Raw genomic sequence first — 18,225 nt, forward strand, 5'->3', positions numbered from 1 at the left:
CCTCACCCGCCCGGCCCCGCCTCCTCCCGCGGTCCCGCTTTCATCTGCCCGGTCCCGCCCCACCCGCGCGGCCCCGCCTCCTCCCGCGGCCCCGCCCTCATCCTCCCGGCCCCGCCCCCACCTGCCCGGCCCCCGCGCCCTCCCGCGGCCCTGCCAGCGTTCTCCGGAGTCTTCTCTGAGCCCCAGGGCCAGTGGGGTCCGGCGCAGGCCCGGGGCAGCATGCAGAGGGGGCTTAGTGAGTAGGGCGGGGACACCCTGCCGGTCCTCGAAGGGTCCCGAGCCTCCGCTTCTCGGACGTCCAGGCTCGGTCTGGCCTTCTGCTTTCCGCTCGGGGCCTGGATGGCTCACCTGGTTTGTGTGACTGCACATCCTTCCGGGCCCCCTGGCCTGCTGCCTTTGGAATCTTGTTCCCAACCTGCCAACGGCCGCCCCCTACCCCTCTGGGCTGGACCCCAACCCTGCGTCCGCGTCTTCTTCCCAAGGTGGGGGGGCGTCTCGGCCCTATCCAAGGTCTTCAGGGGGTGCGTCACCACACGTAAAAATGTGCGCATCCAGCCCCGAGTGGAACGTCCCCAATCGCCCCCACCACGAGGTGGGGGTGGGCAGTGCCAGGGGCGCACGGCCGGCGGCCCTCATACCCAGCTCCCCACCTGTCTCATCCACGACCCCCAGGCAGCCATTCATTCCCCAGGAGCTGTGGTACAGGATGTGTAGATTCCAGCGTTTCTCCCAGACCATTAACTGGTATTCTCCCTAAATTGCTTCCCAGGATGGACTTGCTTTCCTCCTGAGAAGACAGGGTAGTACCAAATTCTTTCCTTTTAATTACCTATTTTCACAGTAAGAAATTGGTGTAATAATCTCCAACAGGGGCCGGCCCCGTGGCTTAGCGGTTAAGTGCATGCGCTCTGCTGCTGGCGACCCGGGTTTGGATCCCGGGTGCGCACCGACACACCGCTTCTCTGGCCATGCTGAGGCCGTGTCCCACATACAGCAACTAGAAGGATGTGCACCTATGACACACAACTATGTACTGGGGCTTTGGGGGAAAAAGTAAATAAATAAATAAAATTAAAATGTTTAAAAAAAAAAAAAAAAACAAGGGCAGGCTCCGTGGCTTAGCGGTTAAGTGCGCGCGCTCTGATGCTGGCGACCAGGGTTCGGATCCCAGGCACGCCCCAAGGCACCACTTCTCCGTCCAACCCGAGGCCGAGTCCCACGTACAGCAACTAGAAGGATGTGAACCTATGACATACAACTATCTACTGGGGCTTTGGGGGGAAAAAAATGAATAAATAAAATCTTTAAAAAAAAAAAAAATCTCCAACAGGGGCAGACAAGACTTTCTTTTTTTAAGTATCACCATGGATGTGTAGATTTTTGTTTACAATCAATTCTTTTTTTTTTAAAGGAGAAATTTTTTATTTTATTTTATTTATTTATTTTTCCCCCAAAGCCCCAGTACATAGTTGTATGGCACAATTGCACATCCTTCTAGTTGCCGTATGTGGGACGCTGCCTCAGCATGGCGGGAGAAGCGGTGCGTCAGTGCGTGCCCAGTGCGTGCCCAGGATCCGAACCCAGGCCGCCAGCAGCAGAGCGCGCGCACTTAACCACTAAGCCACAGGGCCGGCCCTCTCTTCAGTTTTTGATATCCATTCTGCTCTCGTTTTGGCCAGGGGTGTCCCTTCAGGCTGGCTGCTGTGTCCCCTGAACCATAGCTCCACCTCTGTAAGCAATCCCTGCCCTCACCCAGCCTTTCAGAGCCCTGGTGCCTTTACGTGGCCTTCAGAACTGCGGAAGCAAGAAACAGGCTCCAGCTGGGGCCTCATATCCTGGGGCACCCTCTGTGGTCTAGCTCAGGCCCGTTGCTGCCTGCAGGCTCACATGGCCTCTGTCCCTGGCCACCTACTCCAGGGCCTAGCCCGAGAAGGTACCCATAGAGTGAACCCTGCAGTCCACAGCCTGGGGATCTGGGTGCCTGCCAGGGGCACCGAGATGAACCCGAACAGGAGCTGCTGGTCCGGCAGCCAGGCAAGGGCTGAGGCCCAGCAGCCCCCTGCACACACCTGCACCTACAGAAACAGCATCTCTTCCACATGGTGAGACGAGGAGCCATGTCTGAGCATTCAGGATCTGTGGGGCAGATGGGGACAGTGGCCAAGGCCGGTCTCAAGGAGATATGCGATGCAGGTAAGTGCGGCCTCAGGCAGGGTGTCAGGACTCAGCAGGGGTGGATGAAGCCCCCACAGCCACCAGTGCTGGCACAGGGGTGAGGCCACCTGAGACAGGCTGGACATCCTAGAGTGAGAGTGGGGCCGTCTGTCCACTGAGAGGCTGGGAGATAGGGGGGACAAGACATTGTGCCTGTCCTGCTGCTGGGACCCTCTGCCTGGCAGCCCTCCAGGGTTTCCCTGCCCACCGTCCTACCTGGGCCTCAGCTCTCCACCCTGGGTAGGGCATCCCCTGCTGGAACCCAGCAATGTGGGCTGGGGAGGGCAGGGCAGGGCAGGGCAGCCCTGCTGTGGCACTGGGCCAAGCAGGGGCGGTGGGCTGGGCCCCTTGCCCACATGCCCTTAGGCTCTTTGAGCGCTGCTCAGGTGTTGGGGAGCAGGCTGTGGGGTGGGGAGACCCCCTGCTTCCTCCAGGACGCCCTCAGACAGGGGAGGGCATGGCCCTTAGGCAGCATTGTCCCCACTCCCAGGGGCCCTCAGAGTCTTTCAGAACAGAACGGCACCCTTCTTTCCAGGTGATCCCTCCATGAGGGTCCCAGCCCTGCCCACCGAGGGTATGAGCTCCTCCCTGGGACCCCTCAAGGCTGGAGGTGTCCCCTGAGGGTCGCGGTGGGAGGAGAGCCTGGTCAGGCAGTGGCTGCCTCACCAACCTGGACAAACAAACCACAGCGTGGCGGACAGGTCAAGACAGTGCTTTATTAAGCATTCTCCTTACATCAAACTGAGTGTCTAGTCATCAGCACAGGGACCAGTCTGGGTGCACAGTCTGACAGGCCGAGCAGGGCCCACTGCCACAGAACAAGAGCATCTGAAGCCACGCTTGAGCCCCGGAACGTGAGGCTCCTTCTGGAATCGGGCCTCCCTGCAGCACGCCAACCCACAGCCCCATTTGCCACCCGCTTTTGCTGCAAGGCCAGAAGCAGACACCAAGCCACACAGCTGTCACAGAGCAGACACGCAGACAACTGACATTTCCCACCTGGACTTCTGATGTTTCACATGGTTCAGAAATCTTACTTTGAGCTGTTACAGGAACATTAATTTGATATTTTAATAAAAACACTATTTCTAAAAAACGTGTTTACACATGGCCTGGGATGGAGGCTCTCAGGTAGAGCCAGGCGCAGGACCTCTGGACGCATGGAGACAGCCAGTGGCGGCACAGGGCCCTGGTGGTGCTGCCCTGCCAGCCCCAGGGCCCCACTGTGAGAACCACCGCCTGGAGGCTAACCCTCAAAAATTACAAGGTGCCCTTCATTTTTAAAAACTCTGGATTTTGACATTCCAAAATGACTCTGGAAGCCACGTGCCAGTTTCCTGAATCCTTGCCAAAAACATGGGTGTTTAGGTGGAGTGAGGGAGGAAACACGTGCTAAGAATCCCGTTTCACTGTGAAGCAGGCGTATACATCACAGGCTCCTGGAAACACAGGAGCGTCCCCGAGAATGCATGGGGAGGGAGGCCCTTACACAGCAGAGCCGCGTCTTAAAAACCTCATCACACAAAACTCTTGTATATCTAGACCCACCGTTTGTTACACCCGCACCTGGACCCTAATTTCAGCAGCAATAAATAAAGTCCAGGATAGTAAAAACAAACACAAAATGAACAGGAAAGCCTGTAGCAGACCATCACCCACATTACACAAACTGAAGAAGGTTCCCACTAGCACCTCATGCCCTCGTGTGACAAGTCGGGAGGGCAGGACCAGAGCAGGGGGGACAGTGGGAGTGCCTGCCGGCGGCAGCCGCTGCTCTGCAGTGACAGCAGCAGTGGGGACACCCAGAGCGCCCAGCAAAGGCAGCGAGGGTGAGAGCAGGAGCCAGGCACAGCTGCCTGGGCCCCGAAGTCCGACTCACAAGAAAGAAGACGGCCACCTGCGGGGCACACTAGCAGCCACAAAGCTCACAAGCAAGCATGCTTTCCCAGCCAAACCAGGCCGCTAATGCAAGTGTGAGACAATTCATAAATATTAATTAAGCATCTAGAACATATTTCTCAAATAACTGAAATAAGAAACTTTTAGAACCCAACTGTTACTTTACAAAGGTTTACATTTCAGAATATATAATCTTATTCCTATTTTGTCAAGTGTCTTTAACAGCTGAGTAAAGGGTTTCAAGTAATTTAGAAGCTAGTGCTTCTGAGTCCCGCCCCGCCCCTGCTCCTGGCTAACCTGGCCACTCTATCCCTGTCTCCCAAATCCTACGTCTGGATTCCCTGAAAGAACCTTCCTGCCAGCAACCAGACCCAGGCTTCGAAGGGTGGGTCAGACAGGGCTGAGGACACCCCCCAGGGAGTGCCGCCCTACCTGAGCTGCCAGGCATTGACAGCCAGATGCCAGGGCTGGACACCGAGCCCACGGAGGCACCCCGCTCCACCCAGAGGTGCGCTAGGCAAGCCCTATACTTCCAACCCAGCCTGTGTGCTGCGCAGGCCACTCCAGGTGTTGCCTTTCTGAAAGCCCCTCAGGATGCCTCATCGCAGGACCAGGAGCTTGGCCACCAGCCTGCTTGTTCCAAAAGAGCCAGGGGCCGAGGGAATCGGCGTCATGAGCACGAGGAGGCCCTGATGCTGCAGAGCCATGACAGGGGCATGCACACTCAGAGCACCCTGAGCCCACCAGGCTGCCCTGGGGCCGGGCCCGGGCCCAACACTGGATGCAGTGAAATCCATCCCAATCACCCAAAGGGCAACGAGTGCTAACAACCCAAATTAGGAAACGTTCTAAAAGCCACAAGAGCACGTTACATTACTCAAACATGAAATGCTTAACTTTCAAGGGCTTCATTAGTCTCTCTCACAGCATAACTTACATTAGCTACTACTCGTGAGTTAGGCAGACTGTCGTGTGTGAAAATTCTCTACGAGTTAATTGGTTAAAGGGCTAGGAGAAAATCAAAGGTAAATCAAGAAAGAGCTCTGAGATACACACAAAAGGAAACTCGCATGAGACACTCCCGTCAGAGAACTGCGATTTTCCAGAGGCCACGGAGAGATGGACACGTGTTCTCAACCACAACAGAGATGACTGGAGATGTGCATGAATCAGTCCTATTTACACTGACATTCAGGAATCCAAGTCCACAGACTAATGCAAGTGTCTTCTCCAGAGCTGAAGAGGGCTGTGTTGGTTTTTATCTAATTCCCATCTGCAGGCCTCGGGCTCCACAGCTGTGCGAAGTCCACATGGCTGGTCCTCTCCCAGGACAGATAGCAACAGGGCGCAGGCACACGCAGGGAGGCACCTTCCTGCCCCAGTGTGGCCAAAGCCCACCTCTGCAGCCAGGGACCTTGTGCGCGGCCATGACCCCTGGGCTGTCAGCAGGCTGCCCGCTTGGCCACCATAGCTGGGGCCACGGCAGCAGGTGCCACTGTGTGAGTCCAGACACGATTCCCTGTGGGGACTCAGGGATTCCAGACGAACTGAATCTTCACGGAATGATGCAAATTAAAAATTACTTGATTATGGAAGTTTCGATTTATTCCAGACAAAATATTAGATTTGTCACTAAGAATCACCTCAAAGCAATCACTCTCATGGAAGGACTGTGGCGGCCAGGGAAGTGGGATGGAGGTGGACACACGAAGGTCCACCAAGGTGCCGGAGAGCAGGGCCGGCCCTAATTCTTCCCCTCCGCAGCCTCCCTCTCGGCCTCCTTCTCAGCCTTCTTCTCAGCCTTCTCCTTGGCCTTCACCTTTTCCTCCACCTTCTCCTCCTTCTCTAGCATCGCCACAATCTCAGCCACCTGGCTGGTGGAGATGTGAATGTCTTCTTTGTCCACCAGCTCGATCACCTATGCACACAGGAAAGGGACAAGGGACTCAGGGGAGACAGGACACGGCTCCTCCTCTGAGCCATCTGCTCAGCCGCTGGGATGGTCATTGGGGTCCTCCAGCTGCTCTGTTCTCAGGGTTCCAGATCCCCACCCAGAAGGCCAACAAGCTCCACGGCCCCAAGCCAGGTTATAAGCCACCGGAGAGAGGGGCTTGGAGAGTAGGAGGCGTGTGGTCAGCCAAACCTGGGCGAGGATACAAGGTGTGCTTCCCACGGGGCCCAGGGCTAGAGGAGGAGTACAAAGGAGGTGGGCCAGGTCCTTGCTCAGGGCCGGGGGACCTGCCCTGGACAAAGGCTCCCCCAGGGCAGCGTGCAGGGGCATGTGGGGCACAAACATCCGAGCTGCCATCCACACCAATAAGGGTCCCCAGGGAAGGGGCAGGTGAGGTGGGCATGGCCCTCCCAGCCTGTGCTGCTGCCAAGGTGACAATGCTCAGCATGTGTGTATGGTAATACCCTGCTTTTCAACCAAACTAAAATAAGGTAGCCGATATTCTTGGTAAATGTGTGAAAAATCACCAACTGGCTGGATATACAGTGAGCCATTAGAACCACCTGTGAAGGCACGCTTTGCTCAGAAACGCCCAAGTTCACAGACTTTCTCATGAAGGTGGAATCCTGCTCCAAGTCTCCTGGGCTGCCTAAGCTCTTGGCACCAGGGCCCCAAGTGGCGCCTTGGGGTCACCTCTCAGGCTTCAGGGGACCCCATGCTCAACAGCTTGCCACCAGGGGTCACAAAGCCTGGCTCAAAGGATTGTCCTGCACACCTCCTCCCCTAGGGGTCTCTGCACCCCAGCTGCCCTGCTACCACCATGCTTCCCAGACCCACCAGGGCCCCACTCGAGCCCAGGAGAGGCCAAGTGTCCAGTCAGAAAGCAGGCGGCCTCCTCCACCGAGACGCCTTTACTGCACTTTTTTTAACTTTGTGTGAAAAATGAGCCAAGTGTTTAGAGTAAGGGCCAAGACCAGGCCATAGGGGGCCTCAAGGGTGGAGGCACATGTGGAAAATGCTTTGGGTGAGGGGCTGGCCCCGTGGTGTAGCGGTTAAGCACGTGCACTCCACTGCTGGCGGTCCGGGTTTGGATCCCGGGTGCGCACCGACACACCGCTTGTCAGGCCATGCTGTGGTGGCGTCCCATATAATGTGGAGGAAGATGCCCACAGACGTTAGCTCAGAGCCGGTCTTCCTCAGCAAAAAGAGGAGGACTAGCATGGATGTTAGCTCAGGGCTGATCCCCCTCACAAAAAAAAAAAAAAAAAAAAAAAAAAGAAAATGCTTTGGGTGAGATCCCCACCAACCCCGGAGCAAGAAGGCAGCGGGCCAGGTAGCCCTGACTCAGCCCTGACCCACCTTGACGAGGTCGTCGATGTCAACCTTGCCGTCCTTATTTTCATCCAAGGCTGAGGCCAAGCTGACGAGCTTGTTTTCTGGAATGTGCTTGATCTGCTTCATGGCACTGATGAGTTCAGTGACGCTGATGACAGTCTCCCTGGGGGGAGGCGGGGGCACAGACTGCATGTGGCACAGCACGCAGCCGCAGCCTCACTGGGGCTCCCACAGTCAGCCCTGACCCAGGGAGACCCCTCCCTCTGAGCTCCCTTGCCCCTTCCCTTGGGAATGCCCAGCCAACTCAAACACAAAGACAGGAGGACCACATGGCCGGCCCAGGGTCTCCTGTGTGTGCAGTCCCCCATGAGCCCTGCCTCTCCAATGGCACCCCATGAGCCCTGCCTCTCCAATGGCAATCAGGACAGAAAGCCCCACGGTTACTGGGCGGTGGTTCCTCAGGCCTGTATGTGCTATGGTCAGGGCAGGGAGGCCGAGTCTGGCTGTGCTGCCTTCTGACCAGTGGGGGCAGGTGGGCCAGCACAGCAGGTCAACCCAGGAGGGAACACTGACCTCATGGCAGGGTGAAGTGGCTCTGCAGCCAGTCTGCCTGCCCCCTGGAGATGTGGGCACTTGGAGCGTAGTGCCTGGCCCACTGGAGCACGGAGTGTCAACTACAACGGCATGGTGGGGTTGTTTCATTTGCCTGACAGCTACGCACGCAATACTCAGGCATCTGGGACGCACTGGTGCAGAGGCAGCCTCCGGCCCCCGAATGGGGGTCATTACTGAATGCCTGTGTGTAGGGGGGTTCAATAGAAGGGAGGAGGCAGGAGAGAGCTTGACGATTTGAGGAAACAAGAGCCAAGCGTGGCTGAGGCCACAGGGAGGGGAGAGTGTTGTGGGAAGAGGGGCAGGGAGAGGCCATGTGTTCACAGGGGAGCCATGATCCTACATCTATTCTGGAAGGACCAGCTTGATAACAGCCTGGAGAGGTGTGGGCCAGGGTGGACATGCAGAGGCCAGCCAAGCCACAACTGTGGTCTTCCAGATGAGAGCTGATAGCAGCTGAAGTGTGTATGAGCGTGTACGAGTGCATGCACATATGTGTGAGTGTGTACATGTGTGCAGGGAAGAGAAGACCCTGAAAGCTACTTTAGTAAAACCATCACTGAGAAGTGGAGACCAATAAGGTGTGGCTGAGTTTCTAGCTAGAACTGTTGGGTCAAATGTGAGGGGCAGTTGGGGACCAAGGCTGAGAACTGTGCTTTGGAGTCAGAAAGGCCCTGAGTGTCGCCGTCCTGCACTCACCCCGCAGGCGAGCCCTCGGCAGCCGGCCCCAGCGTGCCGGGCTTCTGACCCGTCTCCAGCTGCGAGAGCAGGCTGTCGATCTGCCCAATCATCTGCTGCACTCGCTTCGTCAGCCTTTTGCTGGCTTTAGATTCTTCCACATATATTTCTTCTCCAGTCTTTGAAAGTTCCTTCTTGATCTCTTGCAAATCCTAATGAAATTATTTAGTTGTAAAAAGATTGTCTTAAAAAGGAACCTTATAATTAAGTCTACCTCGCACAGGTAATTAAATTAACCCAAACTAGCATCACGAAGGTGAGGAGATCCAGGTTGTGCACTAGGCTGAAACGCACTGATTCCAATCAGACTTGCAAAGTCTTATTTCTATCTATTAGACAGATTTGTTCTCATTTTTGCAAACTCAAACACTGTTTTTGTAGCCAAGGAAATGGAATCTATTCTGAACATCAACTTTCTTCATATTTGTTAAAAGAATAAACAAAATGATGACAGAATCAGGAATGGTAGGTGCCTTCTTCAGTTCCAAGTCAGTTTCTCCCCATGAGCAAACATGGGAAGCATGAGAGGTGGGGTGGGGAGGAGGACAAAGGCTGAGGGTTTCTGATAAATACTTGATTTCTAACAGAGGATCCAGCAGCAACAGGGCGGCCATGAGAAAGTTCAGAAAATGGCAAATTATTTTTACCAATCTCAAAATTAGTCATCTTTTCCTAATAGAGCTGTGAAAACATATTTGTTTTGAATCACATTAGGAAGTAATATTTATAAATTGAAGAGACATGTTTTCCTTAAAAAAAAAAAAAAAAGGACTACTGTGTAAGAAGAAGTCTCACAGAGATCATGAATGGAAACAAGATTTCATTATCAAGCAACCAGACTATTCATCTGATGCCTTCATGTGCTCAGAAATGAAAACAGATGTATGCTTGTCATCTGCAAGGGCGAATGGCCAGCATTCCAGGAGAAAAGTGACCCAGCTGGAATGGCTGCGGAAAAGTTGTTGAATAAAATTTACTTAGAATCCAGTTTTCCCTCCAAATACCCTTTGGCCTGCTTATCAAATATTTGATGGAGCTATTATTGAATACTTTTGGGGCCCAGGGCTAGTTTTACTCTTTTTCAGTCCTAGTCTTAGGAGCAAACCCCACAACCATGGTCGCCTGAGCGCAGCTGAGACAAGCATCAGCGGCACCCGCCCCTCACGCCCGCACCTGGCTGTAGTCCTGGACGTCCTCCTTCAGCAGCTCCAGTTCCTCCTTCTCCTTCGTCAGGGACTTCTTCTGCTCCTTCAGTTTCGAACAGGCGCCGCTGAGTATGTCAATTTCCTCTTTAGTTATTTCTTCCTCCTGGAAAGACAACAAGCAAACTCGAAAAATCCCGAGATGAAGGGAATCACTGGCTTTTTTCTCCAATAGTTTACCACTTTTCTGTTCCTGTCGTACATTCACATTGTACTTGGTGGAGTCTCGGGCTCCGTGCGAGGCCGAGAGAGCCCGTGCACAGTCACTCGTCACTCTTCACTCTCCATGGTGCCCTCTACACCAGCGTGCACTGTGTCGTGTGTGTATCTGACATACGTGGACACCCAGGAAACCATCATCACCTGAGAAACAGCGGTCACCCCAAACATCTCCTGGTGCCCTGTGGCCCCCCCCCCATCTCCGGCCCCAGGCACCCACTGCCCCGCCTTCCGTCAGACAGCCTAGGCTGCTCTGCTAGAATCTTACACAAGCGCTGTCACATAGCAGGAGCTCTTTCGTGTCCGACTCCTCGCGCTTCCCTCTTCTGAGAGTCAACCATGTGGTAGTGTGCTCCTTTTAACTGCTGAGTAGCATTCCATCGTGTGGCTATACCAAACTCACTCACCCATCGTCTTGGCTATTCTAGGTCCTTTGAATTTCCAAATAAATTTTAGAATAAGTTTGTCAATTTCAACAAAAAAGCTTGCTGGGATTTTGACAGTCTTGAATCTATAGATCAGTTGGAGAGAATGAACATCTTACCAACACTGACTCCTCACATCCATGAGAGCAGTAAATCTCCCCATTTATTAGTTCTTTAATTCACCTCAGCACCATTTTATACCATTCAGGGTACAGGTCTCGTATATCTATTTCCAGATTTATCCTTAAGTAGTTCATTTTTTGGATGCTATTGTAATGATACACTTTTTTAAACGTGCATTTCTGATTGTTCGTTACTAGTATAGAGAAGTACAACTGATTCTTAGATGCTCACATCATTTGTGAACAAAGACAGCTTCACTTCTTTTCCGATCGATATGGTTTTATTTTTTTCTTATCTAATTGTTCTGGCCAGAACCTCAGTACAAGCTGGACAGCAGTGCTGAGAGCAGACACCCCTGCTGGTGTTTCTCCCCCAGGGATGACGCCAGCTGCGGGGGTTTCTGTAGATGCTTTTTATCGGGTTGAGAATGGTCCCCTCTACTGGTGTGCTGGGATTTTTTTTTTTTATCAGGAACAGAAGCTGGATTCTATCAAGTGCTTTTTCTGCAACTATTGAGATGCTCATACATGGTTTTCTCTCGAGTCTGTTAATACAGTCATTACACTGACTGATTTTTTGTATTCCCTAGACAAATCTCATAAGGCCTTTTCATAGAATAGCTGCAACTGATTTGCTAAAACTTCAAGAATTTTTACGTCTGTGTTCATGAAAGATGCTGGTGTACAGTTTTCTCATATCTATCAGGTAATGCTCATCTCAGAATGAGCTGGGAAATGTTCACTCCTCTTCAACTTTCTTCTGCAAGTTTGTGCAGCACTGGAAGGATTTCTTCCTGACTTGTTTGGACTCACCACTAACTTGGCGTGAAGCTATGTGGGCCTGGGGCTTTCTCTGTGGAAAGGTTTTTAGCTGCAAACTCAATTTCCTTACGAGAGGTAGAGCTGTTCAGGTCTCCATCCTCCCATGCAGGTGGCCAGCACTGATAAAACCCAGCTCTGCACCGCAAACAGGGACAAGGGCACTTGTTTTTCCCAATCTTTATGGCATCTTTTCAATGAAACTAAGTTCTTCACCCAAATCCCTGGCAATCCTTTGTTCGTAAGTTCTCCTAAGAGTTCTAAATGTCCTTTCACATCTAAGCCTTTAATCCATCAGAAATTGAATGCATCTGTTTCCATGACGACAGCCAACCATCCCAGCCCTATTTACTGACAGGTGCTCCCTTCTTCCAGAACTGTGCTCCATGGACCCGGCCGAGCTCTGCCTCTGCTCAGCTGTCCCTGCCCCAGCCCTGCACTGCCTTAAAAATGACCCTGGTCATTTGGTCCCTTGGTCCATTTGGACCTTGGTCCCTCACCCTTCCCTGGGTCACCGTGCGAGCCCAGCTCAGCTAGGTTCTCAGGACTCTTTTCCTCCCAGTCTCGGCGCACCAGCAACAGCACATTGTTTCCATCTGTCTCCTGCGCCATGTCTCAGGATGGCCTTGGCCTCCCTACAGGCCTCAGAACCGTCAGCGGGGTGAAGCAGAGGCCCACCGGGATTATCCCAAGCCATGCCCGTCTCCAAAAGGAGCCCCACAAGGCTCGGACAGCCCCTGGCCCACCCACTGCCCCAGCTTTGATGCTTTATCTCTTCTCTTCTTGCACGAACAGCCTGGATCTTCCCTGAGACCTGGCTCTCTCTGCTGTCCTCTCTAGTGGGGCCCTCCCTTCTCCACAGGCCTGGAGGAGGCTACCGTCCCCCTGGCTCCTCCCCGAACCCCTGCAGTGGGGCTTTTCCTTCTGCCTTGTTCTATAACCGCTCCTGCCAAGTCCACCAATGGATCCCATGCTGCCCAACAGGGTCAAACCTCACGCCTCATCCACCTGGCTCTAAGTACACCTCATGAAACCCACCCTCCTCCAGATGCACCCCTGTCTGCTTAGGCGTTGACATGCTCGACCTCACAGAGGGGCCTTGTCTCCCCTCTGACCTCTGAATGCAGAGGCTGCCCTCTTTCAGACCCTCTGCGACCTTGCTCAGAATCCTTAGATATAAATCAGCTCCCTTGGTCCTTCTTCTACTCCAGCTGCCAAATCGACATCCCCATCTGTCAGGAGATTCTTCCTCCACCCAACATGCCCTCAAAAGCTGCTCTACTACAGTGCTCTCTGTACCAGGGCCCACCCGGGAGTCCAAGACAGAGAGAGTCTCATGCAGGGAGCAGGCTACAACCAGGACAGCAAGACCACCCAGAGATGAGCACCCCAAGATGCACAGCACATCAGGCTGGGGATGCTAAGGGTGCCCATGCCCAGGGCACCAAGGAAGGTGGCAGCCAGGTGGGCCTCTGTGGGGAAGCACACCGGCTTCCCCTCCCTCCTGGCTGACAAGGAGCCTGGAGAGCCACCTTTGGGTATGGGTGCCCTGCCACTGGGAGCACTCGCAGGGCCCAGAGGAGCCAAGGAATGGCTGCCTCACCTTCCAGGCGGTCAGGCCCAAAGCTCGGAGCCATGCCTGGCTTGCTCTTCTCACACCACAGGGCCTCCCGGGAACGCCGCCTCCCTGCAGCGTCACCATCCTTGCCCCACAATTGTCCAGTCACCTAAGCCAGGCCGTGGCCTCCTTGGCCCCATTTCTTCAGGAGTCCCCAGCCTACAAGCTGGCCCCTCCCCAGCTTCCTGCTCAGCTCGGACTCTGCTTCCCTCCAGGGCACGCACACGCGGCCGCGGTTACCTTCAAGCCTTCCAGGACGGGGGCGGTGTCCTTCAGGGCCTCCGATGGCAGGATCACATCAGGCACTTCCGGCTGTAGCTTGGCGGCTGGCCTCCCAGGGGCAGCTTCTGCCACTACTTCTGGCTCCACTTCCTTCTGAAATGCAAAGCCACTGCCTGCTCAGCATCACCTGTCACGACAGCAGCCTTCCTGGGGCGTCGACACTGGCACAGACATGCCACAGGCCAGAGGGCACACTTTGAACAGGCCTGCTATGTGCTGGCTGAGATGTGCCAACACCCATTGACCAGCAGCGGGTGCCCTGCCTTCCGTAAGGTTGCCCTGCAGGACTCTCCACGTGGGTGTACTTAGTGTGACCAGGTGCACTGACACGACTCAGGCAGCGGAGCCTCTACAAAGGCCCCTCTATCGAGTGGTCACGGCATCTAATTTCATCTCAGTCCTTTCCTGATGACTCCACCAAGCTGCCCCGAGACTTGCAGAGTAAAAACCTTGTGGGCATGCGCGCCCAGGGAGCTGGAGCACACTCACAGCCTGGGCCGAGGGAAGGCCTGAGGAGAACACAGCGCTGCAGTGACACTCTCCCTGTGGGCTTCACTGACTGGCGCCTGGACCAAGGGAGAGCCAGCCAACTCATTTCCCTGGGGGCCCCTCTGGCAGACCCCCACTTCAGAGCTCCAGCCCCCACTCCGAGCAGTCCTGCCTCCACTTCCATGAGGCGGTTTCTAGAGAAGCTGGAGTGGGACGACCTCTGCTCTGTCCCAACTCTCCCCATGGTGCCTGCTCCCACAAAGCAGGTCCAGGGCCCCCCTGGCCACTTACCGCCACCTCAGAGAGCCTCTGCAGCTCCTTCTCCTGGTGCTCCTGACGGATGGCCGCCTCCTCTTGCAGCGTGGCCTCCAGCTTTGCCTTGTTGTCCACCTGCTCGCCCTCAACCTCAGCCACTTTCACCTGGGCTTCCTTCGCCTTCAGAGAGGGGACACCTGTGAGTGAGCCCGGGGAAGGGGGATGCCCCAGTGCGTGTGGAAGCACAGCAGGCACAGCTACCACCAGAGAGGCCCACACAGTGCCCTGCACCCTGTCCATCTCTCTGAGTGTTGTCACCATCTGGGCTTCCAAAGGGAATAGAATGCCCTGCTGGCACCCCCAACTGCTGGGAAACACTGCAAGGCACCCGAGGGTCACCTTGCACACGTCACAGGAGTTCTTGATATTCAGAGAAAGGAGTGACAAGACAGAAGTGGAGGGTGAGTGAGCAGATCTGAGAGCTCCCTTGACCAAGGAGGTGGGTGTTTCCATGGCCCCTCCCCCCAGAAGCGAACGGGCCCCTTACAGAGTGAGCTACAGAAGGGCAACACGCACCACAATCTCTGGGAGGGTCTGCAATGTGGACTTGAGCTGGTCGGCGGGCGAGAGGGTGTCTGGAAGGTACATGGCCCGGGACAGGATGAGCAGCGATGTGGGGATCTCCTGATGCAGGTGCAGCTCCAGCCACTGGAATTGGGAGTTCAAGACCAGACTCGTGGGCCAGCCTGAACCCGCCCACATCTCCTGTGACCTGGCTGAGGGCTTCTGGCCCTGGAACTTTCCTCTCTGTTCTGGTTTGGTTGGACGGGGGAGGAGGAGGAGACTGGAGGCAACAACCACAACAGGACTTGAGTAGATGGAGCCACTAAGTCACTGGAACAGGTTCTCCCAAGAAAAAGACATCTCCAGTTCTAAAGGTCTATTATTGCTGCATTTTATGCCTTGATGCCCACCTTAGTCAGCTGAGCTGCCCAAAGGATCACTAATTAGCACCCTGGCAGCAAGGCTGCTGGAGCTCAGAAAACACTGAGTGAGATGACGAGATTCTGTTACCAGGGCTCTTCACTTGAAAATGGCACAAAAACTCCAAAGGTGGCTTTTGTGAGTTCACTCAACATTCAAGGTCTTGATGTCTACTGTGGGCAAGTCACTGTTGTAGGCTATTTTAGTGACACAGAGACAATGTTCAAACTGACAAAAGACCATGACAATGTTTGGACACAAACTGGACGCAGGACAAAAGATGAGACGAGAAGGAATTCTACGAATAGGGAGCAGAGGCTGAGCGAAGCTTAGACAACAAGAGAAGGAAGACACGTGAGCACTTGCACCAGAACCCCCGAGTCCCACAGTGTTGGCTGCAACAGCCCACTCACACCCTGCACGTGCCGGAAGAAGGCTAGAAACAGCCCAGGCACGCCCAGCATGCTGGGCAGACACAGGGCCGATTCACACTACAGAGAAGGATCTCCTAGGGACCATGTGGAGACACAGTCAGAGAAAAGAAGAGGGCAAGAACAGACTGCGTAATAAACACTGTTCGTGTCAAAAGAGGGGAAGTGGGTGCTGATACATCGTTGTCTACACTTGGAGAGCGCCAGCAGCACAGGCAGAGTGGGGAGGGGGACCAGTTGGCATCTGCACACTTCACACCTTCTGATGTGAAAGCTGAATCGCTGTGAATGTTGCCTATGCAACGTCTAATCTACTCAAACTGATGCTGTCAGGGCCAGCCTGTGGTGTTGCAGAGCTGGCCGCTGGATTCTGCCGAGTCCCCTCTGAGCTGCTGGAGAAGGGAGCGTGGGCTAAAACCCAAGAGGCTGATAGCAGGGGCTCTGGAGGTCGGGTTGGCCTGGATACTATTTACCCAAACATCCCTGGCCTCCAGGCAAAGAGACATACTGAAATTTCAAGGAAGTTAACGTAGTGCTCATGTGTCCACAGATGACCCGGAGAAGGGAACAGTAAAGACATTAAGATCAACCAAGAGCAGGTGAGAAAAATCAGAGCAATACCCAGAAGTCACAAACATTGGGTGCACAAGCATGCGACAGAACCAGGTCATCACACCCCGATGTCCAGGCCCCCCGGCCAGGGGGGAGCTGAAGGCCACAGTGGCGCCTCACGAGGCCTGGCTGCCGCCCGGAGTCTGGGGACAGCCTCCCGTGACTCACAAAGAGCCTATGCTGGTCTGATGGAAGGGGAAAGCCCTCAGACCACGCACCTGCTTCAGCTGGTCCCTCAGACGGTCTTCCGTGACACCGAGGGCCCGCATGCCTCGTGCTCGACACGCTGACTGCAATTCCTTGACGTTCAGGCTGTCTACCCCTTCCTCAGCGATCAGCTGTAAAAGCAAGTCAACTAATTAATTAACATTTGGAAAGATCAGATGACGCTCTCTGTACTCGAAGCTCCCCCACCCCCCTCCTCCCTCTTTCTCCTCCCCCTCCCCCTCCACCCGAGGTCACAGTGACCAAAGGGAAGGGGCTCAGGGTGCAGACCCTGGCTGCCTGTGTCCCTGCACTTCTCCCCATCCCCTCGGCCTGCCACTGACCCAAGCATTCTCGATGCTCAGAGGATGGAAGAGGAAGGATGGAGCACAGGGGGCAATGCTAATGCTCTAAGGATGTCTCTTGGCCTCAGCCAAGGGCCCCCTACCCTCCCCTCCTCCTCCGCCTGAGGTCACAGTGACCAAAGTGGGAAAAGCAAACAGGGATCCCACAGACAGAGGCCACGGAGCACACTGAGGAGACCCTACAAGGGCCGAGGGGTGTGGAGAAGAAACAAGTACCACAGTGGCACCTTGCCCGTGCTGGGCGGGGTCCTCACCTGCCACCTCATCTGACCCCATGTAACGTCATGATGGCCCAAGAGGTAGACAGTACTGTTATCCCATGTCCTAATTAAGCTTTTTATCATGACATCATTGTAGATCGACAGGCAGCTGTAACCAAGACAGAGTTCCTGGGTTTCTCCCAATGGTAACATTTTCCAAACTATAGGGCAAAATCCCGACCAGGATGCCGACACTGAGCCAGTCAAGGTGGAAGACGTCTCCATCCCCACAAAGACCTCATGTTGCCCTTCTACAGACACACCCACCACCTCCCGAACCCCTGGCAACCACAACTCGTTTTTTGTTTCTATAATTTTGTCATTAGAAGCATGTTATATGAATGGGATCATACAGTATATACGTATGGGATTCCTTTTACTTTTATCTCTTTACTTTTTGGGGTTCCATGCAGGTTGTTGTGTGTATTAATAATTCATTCCTTTTTATTACTAAGTAGCACCGCAGGGTATGAAGGTCTTGATTTAATCATTCGCCCACTAAAGGACATCTGTGTTGTTTCCAGTTTTTGGTTATTATGAAAAAACTGTGCATAATAACTCAACACAGCCCACATGTCGTCACTGTCCCCGTCCAGGTGAACTGTGGGAACCTCACCACTACATGTCCCTTTATCCTCTCCCTCCTGTAGTGTGCTCATCTGAACGACTCCTGCTTACACGGAGAGCCACACCATACAGCGCCCCCATTTCTGTTTCAACTGTCAAAATGTCAGTTTAGAAGACATACGAGGAGAAAGAAAGTCTACTGGATTTTCCTGTTTTTTTGCCATCTTCTTTCTTCCTGATGTTCCAAAGTTCCTTCTCTTATTTCCTTTCTGTTTAGAGAACCTCCTTTCAGTTCTTTTAGGACAGGTCTGCTGGTGACAAATTCTCCCAGTTTTCCTTCATCTGAGAATGTCTAGGGCCGGCCCCGTGGCTTAGCGGTTAAGTGCGTGCCCTCTGATGCAGGCGGCCTGGGTTCGGATCCCGGGCGCGCACAGATGCACTGCTTCTCTGGCCATGCTGAGGCCGCGTCCCACATACAGCAACTAGAAGGATGTGCAGCTATGACATACAACTATCTACTGGGGCTTTGGGGGAAAAATAAATAAATAAAATTATTAAAAAAAAAAAAAAAAAAGAATGTCTTGATTTCTGCATCATTCCTGTGGGATATTTTCACTAGACA

At 54.0% G+C, this 18,225-nt stretch overlaps 1 protein-coding gene across 2 annotated transcripts in view; it reads right to left on the reverse strand.

Annotated features, from left to right (window-relative positions):
* Positions 1–2,910: 2,910 nt before the first annotated feature.
* LETM1 (leucine zipper and EF-hand containing transmembrane protein 1) overlaps positions 2,911–18,225 on the reverse strand; it is a 39,546-nt gene continuing 24,231 nt past the window's right edge. Inside the window, exons 7-14 of one of the 2 annotated variants that reach the window (XM_014788826.2) lie at positions 16,426–16,545; positions 14,757–14,888; positions 14,217–14,360; positions 13,395–13,526; positions 9,923–10,057; positions 8,711–8,901; positions 7,424–7,562; positions 2,911–6,031 (exon numbers count right to left, since the gene is read on the reverse strand). In XM_014788826.2, the coding sequence (XP_014644312.1) occupies positions 5,858–6,031; positions 7,424–7,562; positions 8,711–8,901; positions 9,923–10,057; positions 13,395–13,526; positions 14,217–14,360; positions 14,757–14,888; positions 16,426–16,545 (1,167 nt within the window). In that variant the 3' untranslated portion in view covers positions 2,911–5,857. Of the gene's footprint in view, positions 6,032–7,423; positions 7,563–8,710; positions 8,902–9,922; positions 10,058–13,394; positions 13,530–14,216; positions 14,361–14,756; positions 14,889–16,425; positions 16,546–18,225 lie in introns of both variants that reach the window. The other variant, XM_004432219.3, reaches the window with a different exon arrangement.

This window comes from Ceratotherium simum, chromosome 8, assembly GCF_057802395.1.
Source record: "Ceratotherium simum simum isolate JZ-2026a chromosome 8, ASM5780239v1, whole genome shotgun sequence".
In the NCBI taxonomy this organism is placed as follows: domain Eukaryota; kingdom Metazoa; phylum Chordata; class Mammalia; order Perissodactyla; family Rhinocerotidae; genus Ceratotherium; species Ceratotherium simum.